General features: G+C 40.2%; 1 protein-coding gene across 2 annotated transcripts in view; it reads right to left on the bottom strand.

Moving 5' to 3' along the window:
• Nucleotides 1-23,449, bottom strand: part of FRMPD1 (FERM and PDZ domain containing 1) — a 93,736-nt gene that overhangs the window by 46,688 nt on the left and 23,599 nt on the right. For both annotated transcript variants that reach the window (XM_078061466.1, XM_078061467.1), the window contains exon 2: nucleotides 4,917-5,021. In XM_078061466.1, the coding sequence (XP_077917592.1) occupies nucleotides 4,917-5,017 (101 nt within the window). In that variant the 5' untranslated portion in view covers nucleotides 5,018-5,021. The remainder of the gene's footprint in view (nucleotides 1-4,916; nucleotides 5,022-23,449) is intronic.

The following is a 23,449-nucleotide window of genomic DNA, read 5'->3' as shown; positions in this document are numbered from 1 at the left end:
TCCCAGGACTCTGGGATCATGACCTGAGCAGAAGACAGATGCTTAACTGACTAAGCTGCCCAGGCACCTCTTTGGGGTTAACTATTTCTAAAAGAGCACTGACACTATACATGTTATTTTTACGTTAGAATATGAACATAGGTAGCGGGAGAATAGTCATCTTCACAACATCTGAAAAATTTTCCACACCTACAATTATAGGTTTCACTAGGCTTGCACCTACCCCAGCACACACACTCATTCTAACTGAGCACCACTGTCTGAATTTGACTGATTGTAATAATAACCACCCACTGAAACTTAACTGAAAATTTTAGAAATCAAAGCAATTTTGAAAGTTGACACTCCTCCAGAGAAAATCACCTGTTTTAAGATGCATTATAGAGTTCTAACTTAACCCCAGGTCCATAAAGGTTATCAATTTGTTTAGCAATGTTTGGAAATGCAAATAGCTATTTTGACTAATTTGCTCCTAGACAATTCAATTAGAGTCAGAAATAAAGTTTAAATTTTATGGAAAAAATCGGGGCGCCTGGGTGGCTCAGTCGTTAAGCGTCTGCCTTCGGCTCAGGTCATGATCCCAGCGTCCTGGGATCGAGCCCCACATCGGGCTCTCTGCTCCGCGGGAAGCCTGCTTCTCCCTCTCCCATTCCCCCTGCTTGTGTTCCCTCTCTCGCTGTGTCTCTCTCTGTCAAATAAATAAATAAAATCTTTAAAAAAAAAAAAAAATTTTATGGAAAAAATGGTAATCACAAGTAAAGTAAGTACAACTAGGCTGAAATGATTGGATGATAAAAGAGGGGTCTTTTTCCAGACTTTTGAAAGTCTGGAAAAAATAACAGAATTGTAATAAGGTGCATGTAAAATATATGACTGCAGATGAACTTCTAGGTTTCCTTTTTCTGGACTAGAGGAAACATGTTAATGTACTTCTTTCATTTCTTGCCCTGGCTGTCAAAAAACTCAGATCCAACGTTAGTACTCAAGTGTTAAATCCCACATCTAACTGGTTTACAATGCATAGCATTTCCATCTTTATTTAAAAATTTCTACATGTTTTAAAACTGTTACTCATCAAAAATTTTCCTTGGAAGAAGGAAGGATGTAAAATTTAAATACAGTTTTTTAAAGATTTTTTTTTAATTTGAGAGAGAGAAAGCGCGCGCGAGAGAGCATGAGCGAGGGGGAAAGGGCAGACGGAGAGGGAGAAGCAGGCTCCCTGCTGAGCAGAGAGCCTGACCCCAGGACCCAGGGATCATGACCTGAGCTGAAGGCAGACGCTTAACTGACTGAGCCACCCAGGTACTCCTAAATATATTTTAATAAATAATTTAATTCCTCATTATGAAAACCCTTAATCAATAAAAATCTATTGAACATCTATTACATACTATGCAGTCTTCCAGGGCTGAAGATACTTTGTAAAACAAGACAGTCATGGTCCTTGGTCTCACATGTGGCAGGTAAGTTGAGAGGAGAAAGTCGTATAATAACTGGGGGGCAAGGGGAGGTAGACAATGGATAAGAAATCAGTGGATGTATTATTATAAGTGTTATGAGGGCTAATTACTCCGAAAGGAACAAAGAGGGGGACCGGCTCTGCCAAGGAAGCAGGAGGAACAAGATGAGGTTGGAGAGTTAGGCTGGGGCCAGACCGTAAAGGGGCTGCCGGCCGTGGCACAATGACAGGTGAGCCCCTGACCGGTCTGGGCTGTGGAGGGGTGAGTATGTGGGACAGGAGTGGTGTGTATTTTGAAAAGTCCACTATGGCTTCAGGGTGAGAATAGGCTGGATCACAGAAAGAGTTAAGTGACCATGGCAGTGCCGTCAGGGACAGAGAGGGGACAGATGTGAGATAACATCTGAAGGTGAATGGATAGGAGCTGCTGATGGGGTCGGTGCAGATTATGAGTAAAAGAAAGAGTCAGGATGACTCCCAGGTTTCTTAAGCAGCTGGTCGTCGGTGGTATCATTTACTCCACTCTGGGGAAATTGCAATTATTTCCCCCAAACTTAGCTTTTCGGTTCTTGATCATTTTCAAGTAATCTGAGGACCCCAAGAACCCAGGCTGTATCAAGGTTGTGAGATGAGAGAGGAGAAGCAATTTAAGCAAGGCCAAATGTATCCTAGAAACACCGGAATGATGTCTTCCATGCATGTTGCCAGGAATCTTTCCCTCTTTTGCTTCTCTTTCTCAAGCACTTGGAAAACAAGACTGTCGAGACACATGGAAAGAGGCTCAACATCATTAGCCATCAGGAAAACGCAAATCAAAACCACAGTGAGGTTCCACCTCACCCGCACTAGGAGGGCCACAACAGAAAAGAGAGATAGTAACAAGAATGGGCAAGGACGTGGAGACATGGCACCCTCGTGCACTGATGGTGCAAATGTAAAATGGAAAACAGTCTGGCAGCTCCTCGAGAGGTTAAATACCAAGTTACCATGTGACCCATCTCTACCACTCCCAAGTATAAACCCAAGAGAAATGAGAACATATGTTCAAACAAAAACTTATACGTACATGTTCATAGCAGCATTATTCATAGTAGCCCCAAAGTGGAAACAACCCAAGTGTACATTAACTGATGAATGGACAAAGAAAATATTCCATAATGGAATATTATTTGGTAATAAAAATGAAACACTGATACATGCTATAACATGGATGAACCTTGTTCACATAAGGCTAAGTGAAAGAAGCCAGGCACAAAAGACCACGTATTATAGGATACTGTTTATGTGAAATATCCAGAATAGGCAAATCTAAGGGGACAGAAAGTACATGAGTGGTTGTCTGAGGCTGGGGGAGGGGCAAATGGGGAGTGACTGCTAACCGGCATGAGGTTTCTTTTTATGGTATTGAAAATGTTCTAAAATTGGATTGTGGTGATTTTTGCACAATCTTGTACATATACTAAATATATACTAAAAATCACTGAACCATATACTTTTAGTGGGTAAATGTCATGATATGTAAAATATATCTCAAAAAAGATGTTGGATAAAGTAACATTCCTGGGGTACCTGGGTGGATCAGTCAGTTAAGCATTTGCCTTTGGCTCACGTCATACATGATCCCAGAGTCCTGGGATCTGACCCCACATCCGGGCTCCCTGCTCAGCAGGGAGCCTGCTTCTCCCTCTGCCCCTCCCCACCTCTCCCTCCCTCTGCTCATACTCTCTCTCAAATAATTAAAACCTTAAAAAAAAAAAAAGAAAGAAAACTTCCTATAGGTCAATGTCACCTTTTATTTACATTATGAGAAAAGCAGGGTATTAGAAAGTACCAACGTCAAATATTTAGGCACCATCAAGTTAAAGTTACACAGGTCTCTTTTCTGAAGGTATTCACAGAGCCTTTATTGTGCTAAAACGCACTGTGTGCAAAATGCAAGCAGAGGTGGGTGGGAGTGCGGTATGGGCTGCGTCACTTCCAAACCTTTAGTGGAGCAGCATTACACAGGACTAGGTTTTGCAGAACCCACTTTAGGACACAATGTACCTAGCAGTTTCCCCACTCACCATCAAGTACTACTTGACCACTTGCAATCAATCTCCTGGGACTCAATCACCTCTGGGTTATAGAGATGAGAGGCCAATACTTTCCCTGCGTTCAGAGCTTACTGTCCAGAAGGAAAAAACGGAGATGTGCTCAAATACGTTGAACACACCAAGAGGAGTGTGCTGCCGATGCCAATCAAATGCTGTGGGGTCCCACGGGAGTGGTTAGGTCTAACTATGGGCTGGGCCACACTTCCTGGAAGACTGAGCATTTCAGCCAGACCTTGAGCTGTGGGTGGGTTCTGTATGCATGAAGTTGGGAGGAAGGGATCTGGCACAGGAGCCCTCGTCTGAGGGGTGAAAGGAGAAAAGAGTGTGCCTGGAGCAGGGGAACAATGAATAGTTCCTTTAGCTAGGGTATGATGTGAAGGAAGCAGACCAGTAAGACAAACGGCTGTAAAGGACTGTAGGTCAATCATGGAGAGACTTGAATGCTGAACCAAAAATGCTGATTCTCTAAGAACTAGGGACCCATCAACGATTTCTGAACAGGGGGTGGGGATGATCTCTAACAAGTCATTCTGTGAGCCTCAGATGTTTCAACTGTAACACAGGGCTAACTCTACCAACCTGACCTCAACGCAGTGTGTGAGGATCCCAGCCCTTGGCTACGGGGCAGCCTGGTCCTAAGCAGGGTTTATAGGCTCAGCAGCACAACAGCTGTTTCCAGTTCCTTTGGAAGAATGTGTGTCTCAGAAACACCTGACACATGATATTTCATCTCTGTGGCAGGGCCAGATGGGAAATCTGAGATGGAAAATGAACGCTTCGAACAGAACATATTTTAAGTTCTCCTGTGGCAGTCAAATCAGATCTGTATTTGATTTCATTTTATTTTGTTTAGAATGAAATAGGGACTGCAAGGAAGGAACAGCTGCTGGAAACAAAGGCGGGGGAAAGAGTATAAACAGCAGATCGCCTGACCCTCACATCAAATACTAAGACAAGACATATGTGTGAGACAGAGAGAGAGACTGAGAGCACGTGTGAGTGTGTGTTGACAAGTGTAGGAGAGTATATTCCAGAGAGTAGGTGCACACGTGAGTATGGATGAGTGTGCCTGTGTGTATAAGTCCTTTTGTGTGCGAGTGTTTGTAAATGTGTGTATGAGTTTGGTGTGAGCTGATGTTGTGGGTGTCTGTGGAGAGACACAGAGGGAAGAGAGTTGGAAGGGGGACAGACAGCAAGGCACTCCAGCAAAATCGCTGTTGATGCCTCCCCCACTGTATGGTGTAAGAACAAAGCACACTGGAGACAGCGATCCCCGGGTGCTGCCAAGACTGGCAAGACCTCCTCCCACAGGGACACCAAATCTTGACGGGCAGAAATCCCTGCTAGCCCAGGAGCCTTACCGGGCCGAGCTGTCCCGCGAACGCCGTAGCCATCTTGCCACCATTTGTTCTATTCTGTGTGCTTTCCGTGTCTGGAATAAACTGCTCTCCACCTCTTCCATTTACCTAAAAGGAAGGAGAGTTTTCTTAAGAAGCTAACCAAAATATTTGGAAGAGGATCCTGACAAATCACTGTGATGTTTCCTGTATTTGCCCATTTAATGACATGCTGATCAAATAACTAGGGCTCTCTTTCTTTGAAATTAACATAAACAGGTTCTCAGTGTTCCTGGAGCGAACAACTTTATAGCAGCCCGCTGCCTAAGGAGTCCACGGTCTTGTGGGAAAGAGATCAGCCATCTTAAAGAGTTAAACATAAGGATTAGGGAAGAAAATAGAGAAGGTTTCTCAAACTGTGACTGTGACCCATCATAAGAGACACCCCTTCCCCTAGGACACTGCCTGCTGCCCCCAACCATGCATGGGTCCCTGGACAGCACAGCTCAGTTCTGCCTGCACTGGGAGCTGCATGGACATGGAAGCATTCTAATCACACTGTGCCTATTCTTCTGATTGCTGCTTCTTTTGCTCAATATTTTGAAGTTTTGAATAGGTAATTCATTTGTATAATTCAAACCCTAGACTGTACAAAAAAGATATATATTACTGTATTTGCACTTAAAAATTTATTAAGAGGACAGATCTCATGTTAAGTGTGCTCTTGCCAAAATAATTTTAAAAAGATAGTCAAAAGTCTCCCTTCTATGCTGCCCTCATCCAGCCAGTTCCCACACTCATTCATAATCACTGCTCTCCTTTTCTTTCCAGAGTTTATGTCTACATAAACAAATATAGATAAAGATTTTATATGTCCTCCTCTTAACACAAATGATAGTACATCATACACCTTGTTCTGTACTGTGCTTTCTTCTCCTTAAAATATATATCCTTGGTATCTTTCCATATCAATACATAGAATACTTCTTCATTCTTTTTGACAACCCTTGAGTATTATACCATATGAATGTACTGTAATTTAAAAAGTAGTCCTCTCTTGATAGACATTTGGATTACTGCCAATCTTTTGTTATTATAAATAATGCTGCAATGAATTATGTTGCACATATATCATTTCTGCATGTATGCAATTACATATCTGGATAAGTTCCCAAATTGAATTGCTAGGTCAAAGTTATATGCATTTGTGCTTTGATAGATATTGTCAGGTTACCAAGAAAACAATACATGTGCTTGAGATTAAAGTTTCATAAAACAGTATATATTTATATTTCTCTGTTCTAGTTCATTTCACTTTTTAAAATACTGGTCTCAATTTACAAAATTAATTTCACAACCCAAGAAATAACCACATAACATAAGATATGACATTGGGAAATAACTATGGATACAGAGAAAATAAAAATGAATTATAAGAGATTATGTTCCTTAACACTACACAAATACATTTTAAAACCTTGATGACACAAATGGTTTTCAAGGAAAATATAAATAAGATGACCCTGTAAGACACAGAAAATCTAAAAAGACAATTACCATAGAAGAGGAAGTTGATAAACAAAAAAGTTCCAGGCATGGACAGATTCAAAGGTGAATTCTTACAAATCTGTAAGATGAACCTCACTCTGATCATTTTTTTATTTTAAATATAAACGTTTTATTTTGGAATAATTTTAGATGTATAAAGCAGTTGCAGAGATAATACAGGGAGTTCCCGTATATCCTTCATTCAGCTTTCCCTAATGTTAACATCTTACCTAGTCATTGTATCTTTGTCAAAATTAACACTGGTCCAATAATATTAACTAAACTCTAAACTGTATTCAGATTTCACCAGTTTTTCCACTAATGTTCCTTTTCTGTTCCAGGATCCAATCCTGGATACCATGTTACTTTTAACCAGCTTAGCTTATTTTTCCCCAGATTTCCCCCAAATGCTGTTTTAGCTGTTCTAGAGTATAAAGAAGGAAAGCTCCCAAAATCTTTTTGAGAAGCCAGTATAACATTGATACCAATTCTGATAAATTGTGCAATAAAGTAAAAATACAATCTCTCTTGTGAATATCAAAGTAAATAAATAAAATGTTAGCAAATAGAATCTATCAACAATCAACAGAGTAATAGTGGGATCTATCCAGGAGTGCACTAGCCAGGACATAAAAAAATGAAAGCAGGACACCCAACCTGACCACTTTGAAATTGGGAGATTTACACTTCTCAGTTAAATGGCAGCCAAATACAAATTCATGGACAAAAAACAGGCTGCAACCAAAAATAAATTCCATTTAGATCAAGGGATGTGTCAGTCTAGCTTTCTTCTACAGTAGGGACATCAGACCTGAATGCTGTCTTCAGTTCTAGGTAGCTCGCTTTTTTTAAATTATAAAAGAGACAGTAGATTTCTGATTAAACATGATGAATTCAAACTATGTCTTAATCTCTTCTCTTTCCCAAGCCTTATAAATTACATAAAAGCACTATAAAGGGGATTAAACCCATAGAATATAAGAAGAGAGAAGACAATAGATAAGAGAATGTTGGGGAGACAGAAACTGTTTGGAGGAGAGGTAACTGAGCAAAGCAAAGGAAACAGAAACCTATGTGCTTTCAGAGAGGGATTCTAATGGAAAAGGAGTTGATTTTCACCAAGATGGCTCAAGAATTAGAGGCAACAGGTATGGGAGAAAGCACGGATGAAACATATGGCTGGAAATATGGAAATGGATTTCTATAAGCAGCAGTTTTATTCACAGGCCCCAGCCCACACCACTTACCCACCTAGACAACCACCCCTTCTCCACCCTACTAGAGACAAGAGGCTTATTCTCTGGAGAAATCAAACCAGAGAGGCTCCAGACTTAGGAAGACGAGGCACAATAGAGACTACAGGATTGAAAATAGGATTAAGTAAAACTCTTCTTACTGAACGACAAGATCTTCAGTCTCTTCCTTTGCTCAGTTCCCAAAATACTGGCAGCTAGGACTCTTTATCCCAAGCAAAAGACTAGAGAATCCTTTTCTGGAGAACTGAAAACACCACAGAAAAGATCTTCAGGTATTGATACTTCTGGCAACTTGCTGCCTGATCATCATGCTTTGAAATCTGTTATTCATCATACTTTGAAATCTAAGCCCACACATCTTACAAAGTTTCATTTCACTTTTTAAAATACTGGTCTCAATTTACCAATTTGAGAAAGCCAACATTATGATATTTGATATTTGAGAAAAGCCAACATTATGAAAAACATATCAAACAGAAGAACTCAAAAGAAACAGAGACAATGCAGGAAACAGAAGAAAAATTACAGATCCTTAAAAAGATATTACATCCATGAAACAAGAAGAGGATTTTCTTTAAAAAAGAGAGCAGAGAATGAAAACACTTGAACATTAAAAATAAGATAGCTAGAATTTAAACGTTCACTGAAAAAGTTGAGAATGAGTAACCAAAAGCCAAAGACGGGGAAAACAGAGAAGCTTAGAAATGTGTAGTATCAATCCAGGAAGTCCAATAGTCATCTAATAGAAATCCCAGACGGAGAGAACAAAGGAAATGGAGGTAAGGAAATTATAAAATAATTCAATAAAATTTCCCTGAAAAACCTAAGTTTCCAGATTAAGAACATCTACTAACTGCCCAGCATAATAAGTAAAAAAAGACCCACATCAAGAAATAACACTGTAAAATTTCAGAAACTAAAAGAGAATATCTTCAAAACTTCCAGAGGAAAAAACAGATTGCATACAAACAGTTGAGAATAAAAATGGCATTAGACTTCTCGGTAACAATGGAAGCTTGAAGACATTGAAGCCATGCCTTCAAAAATTACTTCAATTTAGGGGCGCCTGGGTGGCTCAGTCAGTTAAGCATCTGCCTTCAGCTCAGGTCATGATCCCAGGGTCCTGGGATCAAGCCCCACATGGGGCTCTCTGCTCAGCAGGGAGCCTGCTTCTCCCTCTCCTTCTGCCTGCCACTCCCCCTGTTTGTGCACTTTCTCTCTCTTTCTCTAAGAAATAAATAAAATCTTTTAAAAATAAAAAAATTACTTCAATTTAGAATTCTATACCCAACCAAACTACCAATCAAATAGTAGAGATGTTTTCAGATGTTCACATCTCAAAAAATTTACCTTTCATATACTCTTTCTCAGGACGCTCATAGAGGACATGCTCCAGCAAAACAAGGAAGTAAATAAAGAGAGAAGAAATGGGATACAGGAAATTGGGATGAAATACAGACAAGAGATAAAGGGAACATCCAGGATGACTATGAAGGGATGTACTATGGTAACACCTGTACATGAGACCTAGAGAACAACTTTATAGACTGGTGCATGAAGACTGAGGTCTTAGGGAAAAAAAATATGAATACAGATTATCTTGTTTCTGCAGAAAAATTCACTGAGAGGCTGTCAGAGAGTGTATGAAAAGAATTAGCAATAAGAACATGGAAAACTAAGCGAATCAAAAACAGGGAATTATAAAAACAAAATGTACAATAAAGGGAACCAAATTTTACTTTTATTTATTTATTTATTTATTTATTTATTTAGAGAAAGCGAGAGAACATGCACGAGTGGGGGTAGGGGCAGAAGGAGAGGGAGAAAGAGAATCTGAAGCAGACTCCCCACTGAGCACAGAGCCTGACACAGTGTTCGATCTCATGACCCTGAGATCATGACCTGAACCAAAATCAAGAGTTGGACACTCAACCAAGTCACCCAAGTGCCCAAGGAAACCAAATTGTAGCTCAACATTTGTCTCAGAAATGAACAATATTTAAATCGTCATAATAATGTAAACACTGAAAAATGATTTCTCAAAAGCAGCTGGTACGATTTGGGGAGAATATGGTGAAGAGAAGCTAGTGTAGTGGTATAAGAGCTAAGTCCTCATCCACCATGATAAATAATGTCTAAAATTAATAAATTAGGAAAGTAATACAAGCATATTTCTCAGAAATATGGAGGGGAAAAATCAGAGGATACAGCTAGAAGAGCTGGAAGAGGTTGCCTCTAAGAAAAGAAATGAGATGCTAAGGGGGAGTGGGGCAGGGACTGCTGATTTCTTTCTTTCTCTTTCTTTCTTTCTTTTTTATTTTTGTCACCATACATCATTAGTTTTTGATGTAGTGTTCCATGATTCATTGTTTGCATATAACACCCAGTGCTCCATGCAGTACGTGCCCTCCTTAATACCCATCACCAGGCTAGCCCATCCCCCTACCCCCCTCCTCTAAAACCCTCAGTTTCTTTCTCAGAGTCCATAGTCTCTCATGGTTTGTCTCCTCCAGGGACTGTTGATATCTATTAGAAGCCCTTAGTACTGTTTTTTTTGTTTTTTTTTTTTAACTATTTAGCTATAGTTAATTATTTTAGCTATATTTTAAAAATTGAACATATGCTTATAGTAAAACACACAGAAAAAATAAAATGAAAATAAAATCACCTATAATCGTACCTCTCAGAGTTATCAACTGTTAATTTTTCATTTTTCTGTGCTTATAGATGCTACACATTTTTATTCAAATGAGATATAATTTTCCCACTTAATAGTTCATGAATATCATTCCATATTAATATTTAAGCATTTACATCATCATTTGAAATTGCTATATAGTGTTAGTTTCTTTGGCCATATCATAATTTATTCAGTAAATCTATCCTTGGACATTTGTGCTGTTTTCAATTTTTCAGTATTATAAAAGCTTTACAGTGAACATGCTTATTCATGGTAAATGGCTACTTCCCAGATATTTTCTTGGGAAAATTCCTCAAAGTGAAATTAATGAATTTAAGCATGTGTCATTTTTAAGAATTTGGATGAGTATTGTCAAATTGCTTCCAAGAAGGTAGCAGTTTTCACTCCCCAACAGACTTTGTGAACACCGAATATTATCATTTTTAAAAATATTTGCTAATAGGATAGGAAGTAGCATCTAATTATTGGTTGTAATATGTATTTCTTGAAAAATACAGAAAAAAGTAAATGTACACATTCCATCAACATTAAAAATTATATAAAGTATTTTTTTTTTAAGATTTTTTTTTTATTTATTTATTTGACAGAGACAGAGATAGTGAGAGCAGGAACACAAGCAGGGGAAGTGGGAGAGAGAGAAGCAGGCTTCCCACTGAGCAGGGAGCCTGATGTGGGACTTGATCCCAGGACCCCGGGATCATGACCTGAGCCGAAGGCAGACGCCTAACGACTGAGCCACCCAGGCGCCCAAAAATTATATAAAGTATTTGGTGAGTATTCACACCAACTTTGCCCTAAATTTATACCCATCTGTATTACATATATTAAAATATACAGGCCACAAAATAGAATCATTTTATACTCAGTAGTTCCCATTTTTTAACTTGTGAATATATCATGGACATCTTCCCATATCAGAACTCATTATAGTTTTTATTTGAAGTTATTTGATTACTAAGTACATTTGAACATTTTTCATGAGTTGTGGTCATTTCTTTTTTTGTTACTTCCCTGTTTCTATTTTTTCCTTTTTTTTCTACTGGAATGTTTGCCTTCTTGTTATTGTAAAAGCTTTTACAGTAAGGATTATTTAATGTCCCTTTGCCAAGGACACAAAATCACATCATATTTCTGTGAGACTTATCATGGAGGGTCAAGAAGGCAGGTTCTAGCGTTCTGACAACACAGAGAGACTAATCATGAAGGATAGAAGGATAAACGTCCAGCAAGGCCCACAGGATATTGTTTTCAAATATTAATTCCTTCAGTCAGGCCCTTAACAGGAGTGAGTCAGATGACAATTTTAGGGTATGGATATTAACTTTGTTTGTCTTATTTCTGAGCATCTCACTTTCAGCACCTTCCTATATAGGTCTAGGATGGTAAGAAGACTTAAAGCCAAGTCATATAAAGACTCATTGAAAAAAAAAAAGTCAGAGAATAGTTATTTGACAAGGATTTGGAGAAGGCCTATATAATCCTGGTTCACAAACCACCAAAAGGTCACCATGTGGAAGAGACATATCCCACATGATTCTGAGTGCAGAGCCAGGATTAATGGGGGAATGCCACAGAGCAGGAGACCCTAGCTCAGGCTAAGTCTAGACCTTTCTAATGTTCCTAGTGATCCTAGGTTGGAATGAGTTTGCTCCAGAGTTAGCAAGATCCTGGTCAGTGAAAGTAGTTGCGTAGAGACTAAATAACTGCCCGGATGTAGGAGGGACACTGCAATGGAATATAGGGGCTAGCTGACTTCTGTGGCTCCTTCCATCCACACAACCTGAGGTCTCTAACTAGATCTAGAAACCAGGCAAGATGATATTTGTTGTGCTCGCTCTTGAAATTCAAAGACCCACATCGTGTGGACAGCTGGAAATCCTGAAGTAGCCGCAGCACCAGAAGATACAAAATCTCTGACCTCTCTGTTGTTTTAGTCTCCAAATGACTAGCAGAGACGTCAGGCATCTTACACATATCCAAAAGGGCATATCCAAAAAGCTTTCCCATTTTTTTTTTTAAGATTTTATTTTTGAGAGAGAGAGAAAAGAGAAAACATGAGCAGGGGGAGGGGCAGAGGGAGAAGCAGACTCCCTGCTGAGCAAGGAGCCCGATGTGGAACTTGATCCCAGGACCCTGGGATCATGACCTGAGCTGAAGGCAAACGCTTAATCTACTGAGCCACCCAGGCACCTGAAGGTCATCAAATTGCAATTACTTACAAGGAATTGTTACAAAACTGCTGCCAAACACAATTTAGCTAATTGATTCATATAAACATATACAGCTTTAATGATAAGAATTAATTTGCATTATATATCTGGACTATGGGTAAGGCACATGCCTTCATCCAGGGATCCCTGAAGACCAAACAAATGACTACATCAACCAAGCCATTACAAGTGCTCCCTGATTCAGCAAGGTCTGAGCAGGGGAGTTTAAAGTCAAGAAAATGACCTGCTAATGGTTTTAATATTAGCCTCCGGGTTGCTGGGCTAATGGAAGAAAATAAGAGCCCAGATAATCTCCAAACATTTGAATCTTTTCTGCAATCCCACTGCCAAGAAGTCATCTGGCCTCTAAATGTTCTGTCATTCACCGTTGGACCCATCTGATTGCTAGAAAGTTTCTTTACATAAAGCTAAATTCTACCTCTGCAGCTTCAGTCCTCAGCAGTAGAGCTGCCCTCCGACCACTTCTCCCCACCCCTCACCACTGTCTAGAAGAAATCAGCTTCTTATTCTATACATCGGCCTTTCTGGATTTGAACATAGCAATCTTGTTGTCTTCAAGTCTCCTCTGCCCCAGTTCTTCATATAACAAGATCACTGTAGATCACCCTCCTCTGGGCACACACCAATTTGGCAAAGTCCTATAAGGGGCATGAATCCCCAAACTGAACACACTTCTGGCAGTCTGGAACAAAGTAATATGAAAAGGTAAACTCTCTTAAAATATTTTGCAAATGGAGAAAAGACACCAGGGAGACAACTATCTTAAAAGCACATTTACAGTTAAGGATATAAATCCTTCAAAAAGGATATAAGAGGTTATAGTAAAGGACTTCAAGCAAGTAGTACCCATTATTGAGAAATGAAAATAACAAAGGCAGTGAAGGATAGAAGAGAAACTGAAGAGCCAAAAACCACTTACACTAAACTGAAATTTTAAAATAAAACTTGCAATTCAAGTGAAGCTATCAGACATAGAATCAGACTGAGGATATTCAACTTACAAATAATAGAGGCTAAAACCATGAGAGACTATGGACTCTGAGAAACAAACTGAGGGTTCTAGAGGGGAGGGGGGCGGGGGGATGGGTTAGCCTGGTGATGGGTATTAAGGAGGGCACGTTCTGCATGGAGCACAGGGTGTTATATGCAAACAATGAATCATGGAACACTACATCAAAAACTAATGATGTAATGTATGGTGATTAACATAACATAATAAAAAAAATAGAGGCTAGCAGAGAAAAGATAAAAGCAATGCATGAAATTGAAATCAAAGAGTCAAAAGTAAATTTCTTGAGCTGAAAAATATGTTTCAAATATAAAGAACACGAAAAGCAACTCTCCAATATATGCCTTGAGGAAGGCTCCTCACACAGCAACTAAAGTTCTTAAACTTCAAAGATTGAAGAATCATCCTTCAAACCCGTTTTAAAAGAGGAAAAGAATATGATCACTTGGAAAAGAAAAGATTAGGCTCATATGTTTTGCAGCATATTATTTAGGTATAGACCCAAGTTTGCTCTTTTTCTCACTGGGGAATATAAAAGCTTTACAAGTGATATTTGAAATTCTGTTCTTGAAAGACAACCCAAGGAGTCCTTCTGTGATTCTTCTAACCTACTAATGAAGGTCTTTTGTCAGCTTAGTGTTTTCTTTTTTCTTTCACTATTTCTTCTCTCCTTTTATTACACTGTCAGCAACTTGAACATAGAGACCATGTCTTATGCTATTTCTCCCAGGATCTGTCACCTAGGCTCAACTTGTGTTTGTTGAATGAGTGAATGAACAAAATTAAAGCAAAAGGAGAAATAAACTGGAAAATTAGTATAAAGTTTCACTTAATAGAGACAAAGTTAATGTGGGTTAAAAACTACAAAGACTGACAAAGCCAATAAACCATAGGTACAGATTATTATTAATAAAATGAGAAATGACCAAAGACAGACATTAGAGAAAAAATTATTAGAGTGCTATACATGTTATGCACAAGGAATTTAGATAAGCTAAGTAAATATGGGCGGCTTTGGAAGATATATTAGGAATGTATCTTTCTACAGTCTTCCTGGTAAGCCCTTCAATTTTCCTGAGGGGCAGACTCCTGGGTAACAAGGTCAGCCTCACAGAATGGTGTCTTCCAAGATTTCCACATCAACCTTTTAGTATGTAAGTGTATTCTTACCTGTCAAGGGATTTTTCCTAGACCAGTTCCTTGGGCATAGTGGAAGATGTATACTTTCCATGTAGGGTCTTCACAGGAGAAGACTCTAAGACCCACGCAGGAATATAAAAATAGGAAGCGCAGAGTGAAATCCTCTTGTAGCCTCTGGGAACCCAAGAGACTAAGGGATTGATGTTGGTTTTTCCTGGATGTGCTGAAGATACTATTTGTTTTTTGGGTTTTTTTTTTAATCCAATTCAGGAAACACTCATTTACTGGAAAAAACACTCAGTGCAGATGACCAAGAATGAGAAATGAGTGAAATGCAGCCCCGCCTTCATGGGTCAGCTCCTTTCTTTTCTCTGACTGGTGGTGGGAGCTGCCTGGCACTGAGAGGTACCTGGCAAAGCGGTCAACGTATGTGGCTCATTTATCCTGTGGTTTCCACAAGGCTGATCAACTCCAGTAAACTGAGGCAGTTCACCACCTTCACCTCCAAAAGCAAAGAACCAGGACTAAAAATGTGAAATAAAAATTCCAAGTAAATCTATAGCTGCAGAAGAAATTTAGAAAGTGAATTTAAAAAAGAAATGTCTGTGGAAAAAAAGTGCCCTACATAGAATTTGATGTGTTACTGCGTTTATAAAGAATTATTTCAAACTCTCCTCAAAATTAATAGATAATATTCTTCAAGAGAGAAAATGAGCGCATGCTACCAAGTTCTTCTAATAATGCAAAGATAACCCTGCGTTTATTTTTTTATATTTTTTAAAGATTTATTTATTTGAGAGAGTGAGTGAGAGAGAGAGCACGTGCACAAGTAGGGGGGTGCGGGGAGAGGCAGAGGGACAAGCAGACTCCCCACTGAGCAGGGAGCCTGACACAGGCTAAATCCCAGGACCCTGAGATCATGACCTGAGCCGAAGACAGACGCTTAACCCACTGACCCACCCAGGTGCCCCTATAGCCCTGCATTTAAAATCTGACAAAGATTCACTAAAAAGGGACATAGGTCAATCTCATGAAATACTCAAAAAATTCCTAAATAAGATCATAGCCAGAAAATGTTAATAATTCTTGAAGCTGGGAGATGGGTATGTAAAAGTTCATTTTATTGTTCTATTTCTGCATGGAGAATTCTTAATATGCTTGTTTTCCTAATTTTAAGAAATTACCTCTAAAAAAATCCACATTATAAGGATAACATACCATAGTGAAGCTGGTTATCCTAAGAAAGAAAATCTCAATTTAAGGAAAACTATTAATATATTTTATCTCATAAAAAATAATAAAGTAAAATGATCACAAGATACTGGAAGTTAATCTTGTTTCATTAAAAAAATAGGCAATTCAATATTATTTTAGAAAGAAAAATAGTGGGGCGCCTGGGTGGCTCAGTTGTTAAGCATCTGCCTTCGGCTCAGGTCGTGATCCCAGGGTCCTGGGATCGAGCCCCGCATTGCACTCCCTGCTCAGGGGGAAGCCTGCTTCTCCCTCTCCCACTCCCCCTGCTTGTGTTCCCTCTCTCGCTGTGTCTCTCTCTGTCAAATAAACAAATAAAATCTTAAAAAAAAAAAAAAAGAAAGAAAAATAGAAACATTCCACTTAAAAGAGAAAATAAAATTACAATGTTCACTACAATATTGGAGTTGCCAGCCAGTGCGACATGAAAGAGAAATGAGAGGTAAGTACAACAAAGGCACTTAAACTATCAGTGCCGACAGGTGGCATAATTGCATATGGGACTCAATTTCAAAATATTGGAGAAAAATAAACTAGGTACAATTGTTCAGTTGTGAAGACTTAGGAGAATTTATGAACAATCACAAATACTGGAATGGACTATACATGTAAAAGGAATCTGGACTTGTTCTGAATGGCCCTAAAGTGACAATGCATCAAAGTTGAAGAAGACAAATTTCAACTCAACGTAAAGAACTTTTCTATTTTTTAAGGAAATTTAAAAACATATGCAAAAGTAGACAGAATAGTGTCATAAATCTCCACGAAACTGTGGAATCAGCTTTAACTTCTATCTATGTTGCCCATCTTGTAAAAAATTTTCATAATCAGAGCTATCGAAAGGGCACCATGCTGCCTTGAAGGAGAAAGAGCTTTTTATAACCAAGGTGTACAAGAACTACAAAAGATTTTAGCAGGTCAGGGATCCTACAGAGGACACTCAAAATTGGATGGGGACTAAATCCTTATGTGCCTTCTAGGAGTCTATGATTTAGGAGGTGAGATAATCCAGATTGTAAATTGGTCTTGGGCAGATTATAAATAATTTAACTCCTGAAACCAATATTACACTATATGTTAACTAACTAGAATTTAAATAAAAACTTGAAACATAAAAAAGATAATTATATACCCCCCAAATTTTTTTTTAAAAATTTTATTTATTAATTTGTCAGAGAGAGAGAACACAAGCAGGGGGAACGGCAGGCAGAGGGAGAAGCAGGCTCCCCGATGAGCAAGGAGCCTGATATGGGACTTGATCCCAGGACCCTGGGATCATGACCTGAGCTGAAGGCAGATGTTTAACCAACTGAGCCACCCAGGTGCCCCTAACCCCCCAAATTTTAAAAGAGTTTTTTCTTTTAGCCATCTTAGTATCTCCAGCTCCCAACATAAATAGATACTCAATAAATTCAATAAGTGTTTGTTAAATAAATAAATGACAAATGGATGAATGGAACACAAAATGGGATGGTGGAACTTCTACACACCAGTAATAAACAGAAAAAAATAATATAAACCTTCTTACAACACCTAATATCCAATATACACAAGGTCCAAGGATATAAACCAACTGTTGATGCAAGAAAAAAAAAACCACACACAAGAATCCAAAATGCCTGGCAAATATCCAGTCTTTTGAATAAGGAGAGAAACAAATGACCAAACTAGCATTTTCTCTTAAACTAATGAACATAAAGTGTTAAAACTTCTTGATCTTCCTCCCTTGGCCCCTGTGACATCGGTCTTCTTTTCCTTCAGCATCTCACACTACATACATCTACTCATCCTGCTCTGCGAACTCCTCTTCCCCCATTATCGAATTCTTGGTTTTGGTTTTCAGCTCTGATGTCATCTAAATAAATGGTACCTACTATTTCTCAGCCAGTGGTTCCCAAACTTCACCACATATTAAAATCATCTAGGGAGCTGTTAACAATCCCAGATCATACCCTAGACCAATTAAATCAAAATGTTTGAGGGTGTGAGCCAGACCCTGGTTGTTTTAAAGACAATCCCCCTACCCAGTGATTCCAGTGTACAGCAAAATTTGAGACTCATTGCTCCAAACACTCTCCATAAGCAATGTCATTTACTCCCACAGTCTCAGCTGCTTTGAGAACCAACTGCCTCTCTAGGATCTCTACCAAGATGTCCCACAAGCATTTGAGCCAGGTATATGTAAAACAGAATCCATCATCTTTCTTTGCTCCATTCCTCAAATCCCCTCCTCCAAATGGAACATCTTGTTGAGGAGACTACCATTGAATTTTCTAACTGCCCGAGCCAAAAATGTGGGAATCATTCTTGACTCACCCCATTTCATGCCCCACATTGATCCAGTCCCTAAATTCTATGGACTTTGCCTCCAGTTATCTTAATCTCTCACCTCCTTCCCTTTCTTAGTGTTACAGCCATACTCAGACTTTGATTGTGACTTCTTATAATACCTCCTACCCCGTCCCTGCTTCTAGTTTTACCTCCATCAATCTGCCCTCCATATGGCTACCAAAGTGATATAACATGTCATTCTAATCATATGACTCATTTTCCCTCTTCATCTTTAGGATAAAGTCTGACCTCAGTAATTACAATAATATTAACAACACAACTATATTAAAATACTAACGTTTGCTATGAACCAGGCACTGGGCTAAGCAATTTATATGCCTTATCTAATGCTTATGACAACCTTCACTACAAAAAGGAAACTGAGGCATGAAGAAGTTAAAGTAATTTGGCCAAGAGCACATGGTAAGGAAGTAGCAAGAACCGGAATTCCACATCAGATTCTCTTGCTTGTTTCTGGAACTGGACTCAACCGTTCCAGCCCCCTGCCTTCCTCCTCATCTGAGGATGCAGATAAGCCTTCTGTGATCTGGCCCCGGCCCACCTGTCTGGCTCATCTCCCTCACACTGGACCCTCCAGCAGAAGTGAATTACTCCTTGTTCTCCAAATAGGTCCTGATTTCTCACATCCTCATGCCCCTGCAGATGCTGTTTCTTCTGCGTTGTCCACATGCCCTGCCTGTCACCCACCAAATTCCTACTCACCCATCAATGAATGGCGGTACACTGGACCAGCACAGAATTTCCCTCTCAGCTTGTTTTCTCATCTGTAAAACCAATTACAATGATCCCTGCTCAGCTATGTTCCAGAGTTGGTTTAAGGTTTATATTACTTGTGACAATTCTTTGAGAACTGTAAAGTTATACACAAATATTACCAAAAGAAACCTCCTTTTCTGAGGTAGTGTGAGCTCAGTGGTATCACCAAATTTGCCTGAGGCAAAAGTTGGAAGTATAAGTTGTTTACCTCAGCCATAAAAAGCAGTGAAGTGCTGACACGCTGTAACATGGATGAACCCTGAAAACATGCTAAGTGAAAGAAGCCAGACACAAAAGACCACATATTATATGATTTCATTTATATGAAATTTCCGGAATAGGCAAATCCATATGTAGAAAACTGATTAGTGGTTGCCAGGAGCTGTGGGGACGGGGAAAGAAGAACGGACTAATAATGGATAAGGGGTGTCTTTGGGGGATGATGAAAATGTTCTAGAATTAGACCGTGGTCATTGTACAACCTTGTGAAATACTAAAAACCACTGAGTTCTACACTTTAAAAGAGTGAATTTTATGGTATGTGAAACTTTTTCTCAGTTTTTAAAAAAGAAGTTTACCTCTGGCACTGAGCTTCACCCTTTCCTGTGGTGCTAATACCCTAACTCTGATAAGGAACCTGTTTTTCTCATATCCTACCCCTGCCCCATTCCTTCTTAGGAAAACCAAGAACACTGGTTCCCTAAAACCATTAAAGCACCTGGAGGGCTGGATAAAACACAAATCGCAGGGCGCCTGGGTGGCTCAGTCAGTTGGGTGTCCGACTCTTGATTTCAGCTCAGGTCATGATCTCAGGGTCATGGGATGGAGCTCTGCATCAGGCTACCTGCTTAGCAGGGAGTCTGCTTGAGATCCTCTCTCTCCCTCTCCCTCTTCCCCTTGCCCAGCTCACGCGGACTCTCTCTCTAAAATGATAAAAATTTTTAAAGATTTTATTTTTATTTATTTGAGAGAGAGAGTAAGCAAGAGAGAGAGAGAGCATGAGCAGGGGAAGGAGAGGGAGAAGCAGACTCCCCCTGAGCTGGGGGCCCAATGTGGGGCTCAATTCCAGGACCTGGAGATCATGACCTGAGCCGAAGGCAGATGCTTAACTGACTGAGCCACCCAGGCGCCCCTAAAATAAATAAAGTTTTAAAAAATGTTAAGACACAAATTGCTGGGGCCCAGAGTTTCTGATTCAGTAGGTCTGGAGTGGAGCCCAGGAATTTGCTTTTCTAACATCTCTCTAGGTCAAACCTAGGGAATGCTGAGAAGTACATTGAACTAAAAGTCAGGAGACCTACCTTCTCTTCCTGGCTTTGTCTCTATTAAGGCCTGGAATTATATAAGTCACCAAACCTCTGGCTATCTCTTTTATCTTAGCAGTGAATTTCTCTAAGTATCTGCCAATTCTAAAACTGTATTATCTCCTCACTTCCTTCCTTAGGTACTCCAAGGCTCCCCATCCCCAAAATCAAACTGCTTCCCAAATGTTCTACTCAATCTCCCACTATTACTCTCCTGACCAATTTGGAAAAGGAAGGAAACTATCATGTTTTTAACCTATAGCATGTCATTTGCTAGTCATGACAACCCCACATGGTTGGAATCCGTAACTATTCCATTTTGAGGACAAGGAAATTGGGCTTGTCGAGGTTAAAGAACTTCAAAGTGGACAAGGGGATCCAAGGCCCCATCCTCCTCTTACTATGTAATTCTCCATTCCGATGCCTCTCCGTCCCTTAAAAGAGTCCTAGATGGCCCCCCCTTGTGCCTTTCTTCATGATCTCCCCACTCTCTGAGACTTATTCAAATCCTATCTAACCTCCAAAACCCAGTTCAAGCTCCACCACGTCCAGGATGGATTTCTGCCTACTGGTCTACCATGTCCTTCCTAGTTCCCCAATCACAGAGCTGCTGTGTTACGTCTTGTGACCTACTCATCTATGCTCTTGTCTTGTGTTTCCTCACTTCCTATGGATTCAGGTCTTGTTTTTTGCCGCCTAGATTGTAAGCTCCTTGACAGTAGGAGAAAGGTGTCCTGTTTCTTTACAAGAATGCTTTGAGCTCAGTTGACACTTGTTGAATAATGGAAGTTTATGGATGTCTGAAATGCTATGGTAAGATCAGAACACCAGGAGAAGAGGCAAGTTTATTTCTTGAATGTTCTAAGGCAAAAGAAAAAGTTTTTTATAAATACTTACGGAAACTCCTATTTACATTTCTAATGTCAATCATTTGATGTTGCCTTGGTTTATTTCAGTGATCACAGCTGAGTAAGAGATAATGGGCTGGGGTCTCACATCTGCATTAATATTCTAAAAGGAATTCAGTCTAAGATGAGAAAGGAAGGGGAATTTACCCGTCATGCTACATTATTATTCTTCAAGTGTAATTGCAACCAGGGCCCCAGGAAGGAGTGGAAACTCTTCCCTACATAGAAATCCCAGTCAAGTCTTTCACTGCAACACAGCCTCCAACATTCTGACTCCACAAGCCATTTCATTTGTGGTCATAAAAAGGGTCAAAAGTTAAATGATATTATTTTATTTTCATTTATTTTGAAATAACACCACACATCCTTCCTGTTCCTCCTCTATCTTCCCTTCTTACCCCTCTTTCAGTCTCTGTTTTCAGCAGGAAGCCCTTTTTTTATAGAAAGGGCTTTGAATGCCTAAAAAAAAAAAAGATTTATCATAGGCCTAAGGAAATAAATAAATAAGCCAGTGTCTCATGGCAGGTTCTCCTAGTTTTCTAAATCCCTCAGCCATATAAAGGAGCTCTGGTCACCAGGAGCCTCTGCCATCTCACCTTGCACCAGGTATAAAGGAGATGCAGCAGGTGGCCCATGGGTAAGTACCATGGATCATCATCACCCCAGAGTGGCAGTCCCCAAATGACAGTTGACCTCAAACTGCCCTCATGGCTCTTGCCATGTCAGCAAACAGCCAGACTGTCACACCTGTGTAAGGAGGGATCTTTGGTATGGTACCCCCTCTGTACCTTCATCCTAAACAATAATATTCATTAAATCACAGGTCTGATCAGGGATGCCTGGGGGCTCAGTCGTTAAGCGTCTGCCTTCGGCTCAGGTCGTGATCCCAGGGTCCTGGGATCGAGCCCCACATCGGGCTCCCTGCTCGGCGGGAAGCCTGCTTCTCCCTCTCCCACTCCCCCTGCTTGTGTTCCCTCTCTCGCTGTGTCTCTCTCTGTCAAATAAATAAACTCTTCAAAAAAAATAAATAAATAAATCACAGGTCTGATCATGCCAGATAGGTTTTTTTCATGGTATGCATTAAAATAAATATGCCACTACTTCAACAAAAGTGTTCATTCACACGTCACCTAAAACCATCTTGGGTGCCATGTGGCATAAAGACAAGCCTTTGGGAAACACGATTTCAGGGCATTGCTAGGCCACTCAGATTTCACAGTTGCCGAACAAGATTAGACACCTCTGAGGGAGGGCGTACGTAGCCTCTTCTCTAGCTCAATACAGACGGCCTCCGCATGGCCCTCTGGGCGCTGTAGGGTGACAACAGAACAGCCAACACGAATAGGGACCCAGGCTGTGCCTTTCTCTTGCAGTGATCGGAGGGCACGGACTCCCAGGCCACTCCATGCAGAAGACTGAGAGCTGGTCACACAAGTTATCCACTTTATCAGATGGACAGTGAGCCCTGGAAGGGATGTGGGAAAGGGTGCTACAGTGAGTACGGTAAGGCTACCTGCAAGGTGACACCTCACCACGGCTATGCTTAAAGGGGCCCCACAAGCAGCCTCAAAGGTGGATGGCAAGTATCATTGCTGGGGCGGCTGGGGCTGCTGAGCCCCTTGTCTCAACCCTAGACAGGAACAGAGCACTGGATAGGGACACAGAAGCCCTGCTACCAGCAGGACATGTGCCCAAGTCATGTCCCTTCTTTCTCTGAGTCCCGATTTTCCTACCCGTAAACTTAAGGGCTTAAGTATGGATGAACCTTGACAACACTATGCTAAAGTGAAAGGAGCCAGTCACCAGAAGCCAAAGCTGTAGGATTCCAGTCAAAAGAAGTCCTTACTAGGCAAATCTCCAGCAGCAGACAGTAATTAGTGTTTGCTTAGCCTGGGGGAAGTGGGGAACAGAGACACGTAACAAAATAGACAATACTCACACCCTCATGAAGCTTACATTCCAGCTGAAGCTTTCAGTAGGCAAGAAGCAATAAACCTAACAAAGGAAACTGATTAAGAATGTTAGAGAGTGTAAGTGCTCGCTCGGGAGAAAAAGAGAATCAGATTATCAGTGCCAAGGAGCTACAAGTCTGGGGTCAGGC

This window comes from Halichoerus grypus, chromosome 14, assembly GCF_964656455.1.
Source record: "Halichoerus grypus chromosome 14, mHalGry1.hap1.1, whole genome shotgun sequence".
NCBI classification, from domain to species: domain Eukaryota; kingdom Metazoa; phylum Chordata; class Mammalia; order Carnivora; family Phocidae; genus Halichoerus; species Halichoerus grypus.
This window is presented reverse-complemented; position numbering and strand designations above follow the sequence as displayed.